At 38.4% G+C, this 7,566-nt stretch overlaps 1 protein-coding gene across 3 annotated transcripts in view; it reads left to right on the forward strand.

Annotated features, from left to right (window-relative positions):
* Positions 1–6,870, forward strand: part of TRIM55 (tripartite motif containing 55) — a 42,582-nt gene extending 35,712 nt beyond the window's left edge. The window contains exon 10 of one of the 3 annotated variants that reach the window (XM_027616334.2): positions 5,867–6,870. In XM_027616334.2, the coding sequence (XP_027472135.1) occupies positions 5,867–5,989 (123 nt within the window). In that variant the 3' untranslated portion in view covers positions 5,990–6,870. The remainder of the gene's footprint in view (positions 1–5,866) is intronic. The other 2 variants (XM_027616340.1, XM_027616350.1) reach the window with 2 other exon arrangements.
* The last annotated feature ends 696 nt before the right edge of the window (positions 6,871–7,566 follow it).

Here is a 7,566-nt window from a genome sequence, read left to right on the forward strand (position 1 = left end):
GAATGCCAAGTAGGGAGCAGGCCAGAGCTTGAGTTTAGTCTTTCTGAATAAGCATTCTAAGCATGACCTCAGCAATCCCACTCACACCTGTTCCCAGCATCTGGCTTTGATTCTCTGACCCAGCCTAGCAGGTTCAGGGTAGAAGCAGGGTGGTTGCCCACTCAGCAGCCTCAAGTCTAGCTTTATCCCTTCTGTCCACATTCTTTTAAGGCAAATGGATTTCATTATAGATGGGCAAGGATCCTTTAGAATTGGCCAAGGAGGACTGGCATTTAACAGGTGGTAATAACCCGATCCTTCTGTCAGGTTGAATTTGTGATTGGCATTCACAGTAGCAGAGAGCAGATGGAGGCCCGAGGGTGGGGGCTTGCACACAAATTTCCTCACTGCCCCCACTATCCTCCAATGGCCTGACATAGTGGCTCCCATGTCCACCACAGCTGTCCCTCAGGATAAGACATGGACATTTCCATGCTATGTGGCAGGGGTGTACATTAAGCCATCAGCATCCATTAATGTCTTAGTTGTAATTCAGTTTATCAGATACATTACTATCACCTGGATAAGCTAAGGAAATGGAACACAGGCAGGTAAATGATAACGGACCAGGATCACTGGAGGTGGAGAGAATGATCATTTGGGGAAAAGCAGATGATGGCACCTCATGGAGCCCCTAGGAAGCCTGAGGGCACTGGTTACTGATCAGAGAGCTCACCCTTTCACTTGGGGCCAGCTAAAAAAATACTTTCCCCCTTAAATGTGACTACCGAGGCCTGTGCCAGAGTGAGTATCAGGAAAGCATCTGTTTGGTTTTGTTCGGTCAGTGAACCACGTGGCAGGGTGCATTTAGGTAAAGGGAGCTGCTGCTATTGCCTCCACGCTAAGAGCATGTTCACTAAACTGCACCCGGTTAGATCCCCTCTGCTAAGTGCCTAGGGACACACCTGGCTTCACTTGAGCACTGAAGGCAGTTTCATGCTTTGATTATCAAGAATTTTGCCACAGGAAGCATGTTGGCTTAAAAAAAATCACATTTAGCATAAAAATCAAGCCAAAGACTCCATTGGGCATTTCATGCTCTTTTCTTTGACACTTTCCTACTAAAAAGTAGCCTTCGGTTAAGAGCAATAGGTCTGTGTGTCCTTAGAGACCAAAAAGGTAACATTAATGAAAAAGCAAGCCAGGTAAAAGAAAAATGTTAATAAAAGCATAAATACAAGATTTAGTTTGCCTTCCTCTTTAATCTGAGCATAGCATCTATACAAGCACAACAAAAAAGGGCCACTGAAACCAGTCTTGCTGCAGAGAAGGCAAAAGGGAGTAGTGAGCACGATGGAAGTCAGGAAAGAGAGAGAGCATACCCAGTCCAAGGGGACAAAGAGCAGGGGCTCTCCACGCAGGTGCTGGATTGCTACATTTCTGCTTTGTCAAGAGAACCTGCAAATCCAGATTTTAATGCGAAGTCTCCTTTTCTTCCCCCTAATTTGTAATTGTGGCAAAACCCACATAACATAAAAATTACCATTTTAACCATTTCTGAGCATACAGTTCAGTAGTCTTAGTATATTCACATTGTTATACAACCAATCTCCAGAATTTTTTCATCTTGCAAAACTGAAACTCTGTACCCATTAAAAAACAACTCCCCATTTCCCCCCTTCCCCTAGCCCCTGGCAACCTCCATCCTACTTTCTGTTTCTATGAGTTTGACTACTCTAGATACTTTTTGTATTCTATAAGTGGAATCACAGAATATTTGTCATTTTGTGACTGGCTTATTTCACTTAGCATAATGTCCTCAAGATTCATCCATGTTGTAGCATGTGTCAGAATTTTCTTCCTTTATGAAGCTGAATAATATTCTATTATGTATATATGCTACCTTTTATTCACCCATCCATCCGTTGACGAACACTTGGGTTGCTTCCACTCTTGGTTATTGTTAATAGTGCTCCTATGGACATAGCGCAAATATCTGTATGAGTCTCTGCTTTCAACTCTTTTGGGTATATGCCCAAAAGTGGACTTGATGGATCATGTGGTAATTCTATGTTTAATTTTTTGAGGAACTGCCACACTGTTTTCCACACCAGCTGCACCATTTTACATTCCTACCAACAGTGCACAAGGACTTCTCTTTCTCCACATCCTTGCTCCTGATTTTTTAATGTTGCAACTAATTCGAGTTTTTGTCAAAATACCAGTCAGCCACACAGTTCAGACCAAGTAAACACTGTCCATAACCTGGAACTGTCCTGTGCACAGAGACAGATGTCCACAAGCCTTTGGAAGAATGCATGCTCCTTAATCCCCATCAATAACAAATGATTCTAGATGACATCATTTGTCAAGGATGATGCTAGCACATCATGCAGCTTTGGGTGGAAGAACCTCTCATCACCCTACTCTTCTACGGAGCAAAACCCTTATACCGTAATCTGACATTATTTTTTTTCCTCTCAAAAAACATTTGATAGTAACAGGAAAAAAAATCCAAGGAAAAGATTTTGTTTCTGCGTGGATCTGGTTCATGAATACCCGGCATCCCTGATCAAGTTCATCTAAGAAAAATAGTCTTTCTCCTAAGCAAATGTATGTCACTCCCCTCTATGGTCTTTTGTGGATCTTGACTGAATTGCGTCTTGTAGCTGAGAGAGGGAAAATGCTGCCTCCCTAGTCCATTTCCTGCTTGTATTTTATGACTAAAATTCATTTCTCAAATTATCTGAAGTCCCATGGTGATACAGCATAGTGTTAGGTGAGGTTTGTAAGTTTGTTTGGTCACTTGAGAAAAATGTGTAAAATGTAGACGTAATAAGGGACTAATAATCCTTTCTTCATCTTTTTATACATCTCAAAGTAGACTGAAATGCAGGACAAACTCAAAAGCAGGTAGGGAAGTTCAGTGCTTGTCATTTTCTGTCCTTTGTTCAGCTTCATGGAACATCTGTATTCCCAAGAAATAGCATTTCCTGTGATGGAGGAGAACTAGCATTTGGAAAATTTAAAGGCATACGTATATACAATTCTATTTGAGGAAGGCTATAGGAAAAATGTCTGCTTATGATTTCATGGGCTGTACTTAGAGAAAGGAGGTTTCTAAATCTTTAGCTCATTCTTCCTTTAGGAAAGAGCCATAGATAAAGTTGGGCTACTTGGAGATACACTGGGCAGGTCATGGATAATTATGATTACAATATGCCACAGGAATTAAATCCTATAATAACCAATTCTGACAAGATGAGCATTGCAAATATAATCATCTTTCCTTACTGGGGGTCACTGCTATTGTATATAGTTCCTCATAAGCAGTCCCCAGGTGATTCTACATGGTAGGGGAGCCTCTTCACTAATGTAAGAAGAAAGGAAGGAAGGAGGGAGGAGAAGGGAGGGGGGAAGAGGGAAGAAGGAAATGCATATTTTTAAAACACTTAATATAAGTGAGGCATGTGCAAAGTGCTTTAGGTGTATTACTTTATTTATTCAGTACTTACAACAGCCTTGTGAGATAGGGTCTCATCTCTATTTTACAAAAAGAAAAACCTTAGTTTTTAAAGTCAGAGGTTAACTGACTTATCCAAGTCATACAGCTAGTAAGTGGTTAGTCTTGGATTCTATGCCAGGCTTACCATTTTTGGCATAGAACTTCTTTGCTGAGATGGTTGGTGGGTCCCCAAGTTTACATAAACAAGACCAAGGAGATGGTGTAGTCACCTGAAAATACTCAGGATAAATCTCTGCTCTTGGCACCCACTCTGGCACTGGCCTTCTCTGAAAGACAGCATCTGTCCACATCGTTTAGAAGGAAATCTAATAACTGCATGAAAACATGGGGATGTAAAAGGAGCAACCTCAATGACTTGATACCAAGTTTTGAAGGCTGTCAGGTACTAACAGCTAGAACGTTTTCAATGGAAGATAGATTTTCATCTCAAGTACAGGAAAGCACAAAAATATATACAAATCCCCAAAGCAGTACCAAATGGTTTGTTAGCCACCAGCAGTTCTGCAAAGATTATAGCCCTCTACAGAAAATACCTTACCCAACTAGTTTTGCCCTTTAGATATTTCAGAACAGCTGTCATGGAAGATTCCTCTAGATTAGGGACTGCTTTCAAAAGAGGCTATAAAATGCACACTCATGGTCTGTATGTTTACGCAGAATTTGGTATTTACTCCCATAAAATGGGTAGAGAAAGGTCTTCTACAGATCACTGATATGTCCAGATCACTTGGATTGGGGGTTTATTTGGTTGTTTTTTATTTTTTATTTTTTTTATTTTGGTTTGGTTTGGTTTTTGTTTTTAGGATTAATTAAAGTGACTACAGTTGGGAAGAGAATAGTTTGATGTGCATAAAAAGGCACAGGATTCTATCAGGATCTTGTTTTTTCTGCATCAACTTCAAGGACACAGAGGTATCTAACTTATTACCAATAGGATCTAATAGCATAATGGCAGTCTTTTTTAAAAAGCCCAATTTCACTTGATGTCTCAACTGTTCCTTCATGGAAAACTACTTGCTTTGGTTTTATTCTACTGTGACTAAGTATGATTTAATGGCCCTTCTAAACTTTCTATCAAGGAACAACATGGCAGTTGGAAGGATAATCCCTAAACCATAAGGACTTGGGACAATTTTACTAAACTTGAAACATTACCCCAAAACTTATATTTAGGGTAAAATCTGGGAAGGTGCAGGAAAAGCACTCATTTTTCACTCGAAACTATTTCAAGTGGCAACAACACAGCGTACTTACCAAAATTCTGCTTTGTCATGCCAGCTTTCTATCGTCCATTCATACAGCAGCTTCACAAAATCACCCAGGCTTCTGCACTGAATGCATGTGCCTACCTCATTGCTTTGAAATCAGTGCCATTCTAATCCAGTGGGATAATTTTACAAGTGAAGTCATCAGAATATGTTAGCCTGTCTTCGGTAGCTCTAGGAAGAACTGTGTTTGTTAGAGTACCTTTAAATGTAAAGAATCTGAGTATATACATCAAATTGCATTTCAGCAAGACTTCTTTATGATTGTCCCCCATTTATTATTTTTTAAACTCAGAACAACAAAAATTAATTTCACTTATGAGATTAGATGGATCAATTACTTCAAAATCACAAATGGTATCTGCCTGATTTCTATAAAAGATAGATATCTCTTTAGAAATTTTGATGTCATTAGATGTTATTGCCTAGAGAAAAGAAGTCCTTTCACTCATGATTTGCTCAAAACTAAGCCTACAGCTTTGCAAAAAAAAAAACAAAAAACAAAAAAAAACTACCTACATATACATATATAATATACAGCACTGTGTGAGTTTAAGTTTTAAGTGATTTGACTTAACATATATTATGAAATGATGACCACAATAAGTTTAGTTAACATCCATTATCTCATACTGACTCCAAAAAGAAAAAAAATGTTTTTTTTCCCTTGTGGTGAAAACTCTTAGGATCTACTTTCTTAACAACTTTCAAATATGTCAGACAGCAGTGTTAACTATTGTCATCATGTTGTACACTGCGGACTTTTCTAAAGGCAAATTCCTATTAGTTCAATGCCACTTTCATCTCAGTAAATCATATACAAGTGGACTTAAAAAAAAATAGCCTGGACTCTTTCCCAAGAACTTCCCTCTACTGCATGTGTTACTGCTGCCCCTTTCTGGATCATGAGCGTGAATTATTTTCATGGCTCTTGGCCATAGCCAAGACAGCCTGAGCTTGCTTTCCATCCCTAATAATAATTATGTTCTATATAATAATTATTATTGTTATCCTTTCTCCTGGGTAGAAAAGTGACTGGACCAACCCAAAAGGACTAGGCTCTTCTTCCTCTGATCCAGATTTTCTTCTATTGCAGATTGGATTTGAGGACCCTCTCCTCCAGGTACAGGCCGCAGCTTCAGGGAGTGGGAATGGAGCTGATTCTGAGCCAGCTCGTCATGTCTTCTCCTTTTCCTGGTTGAACTCCCTGAATGAATGATGTTCATTCCAGCTGCTGCCCTTGGTCTGCCTGGCTGAGATGCACACCAGCAGCAGGGAACCTAGATGAAATTAATATGATGCAGGTGATGAAAGGGACCTCTGAACAGGATTTCTGCAAAAAAACAAAAACAAAAACAAAAACAAACCCTTTAATTCCAGATGACTTTCCAGAGGGAAAACAATTTTGAGAAAATAGTTGCCGAAAGTATTGGAAAAAAGAAACTTGATCTTATGCAAATCTTTTATTGTGTGGAAACATGATGAAGAGTATGTAGGTGTGATACGTGTGTGTGCATCTGTAACAAGTGGCAAGTGTTGAAAAAGTGTAGCACTACACTCTTGTCTTTAATAGGCACTGGCTTTTGTTATAATATAGTAGCTCTTCCTCTCTTTCTTCTTTAACAATGCAGTTGGTCAGTGAAATTCAGTGTTAATTCAGAAGTGACTAATTTATCAATATATGGACAAAAGGTAAATCATTGACCAAAGATATGAAACATTTTACAAAGGTTTCCTCTTTTCCATAACAGATGTCACTGGAGGTATATCCAGAAATGTTCCTTAACTCTGGTGACACTTTCATAGTCCAGAAGGTTGAAGGCCTAGGACATTTCTGGTGACATTTTTCTAATCTAAGGTAGATGTGCAGCTATCAAGCACTTAAATTGAAAAAGAATTTCCAACAGGAACTGTCTACTTTCTCATGTACCTACCGAGGCACCAGCCTGGTGAACTGTAGAATAACTGCATGTATTTAAATATATATACACACACAATACACATTTAAAATACATATATATATTTAAATCACCACCATAATGCCTCCTTCAAAACATAAGTATTACTTTATTCTGTATCAACTCTTAAATAAATGCTGTTTTTAACAACTTAGTCTTATAATGACTTATTCAGTGTTTCATGTGATCTTATTAGTACATTAGCAAGTGTATTCAAAGGGTCCCAAGGGAAGAAGCATCTTCGTACATCCAAATTAATTTTGGAGCATTAAATATTCAATTGAATTTTGTAAGTTATAACCCAACTACCAAAGATAAATGCATTGTAAAACTAACTGGATGTGCCTGTTCCGTTTTAGAAATGCGTAGTTTATATGCTTAAGAACTACAGTGATTAGGATTGGTATAGACATAAATGAGAAGAGCATTTGTGAAGTTATTAAAGTCAAAATATTTTTTATATGAAACATTTTCCCAAGCGCCATTTCATAGCAATTAAATTTGTTGCTTCAAGTGGAGAAGCTATCAAGTTTCTCCTATTAGAAGTAGGCACTGGAAAATAGCATAGAAAAACTATATTTTATGGTACCAAAGTAGTAGCTTGATAAAGTGAGTCTTTCTCACACCACAAACAAAAACAAAAATAAGCAGTGTTGGCCCTGTACTTTGGAGGAATGCCCTGTGAACCCTTCTCCTCTTTGCCTTTCCTCTTTTCCTGCCCTCTACAATTATTTAACAACTTATAGTTAATCAGGGTTAATTATTATTTCCATTATGAATTGATCTTCCATTCATAGAATTACCAAGTCTTAAAGCTGGAAGAAACTTCCTAAATTAT

Source organism: Zalophus californianus, chromosome 4 (genome assembly GCF_009762305.2).
Source record: "Zalophus californianus isolate mZalCal1 chromosome 4, mZalCal1.pri.v2, whole genome shotgun sequence".
In the NCBI taxonomy this organism is placed as follows: domain Eukaryota; kingdom Metazoa; phylum Chordata; class Mammalia; order Carnivora; family Otariidae; genus Zalophus; species Zalophus californianus.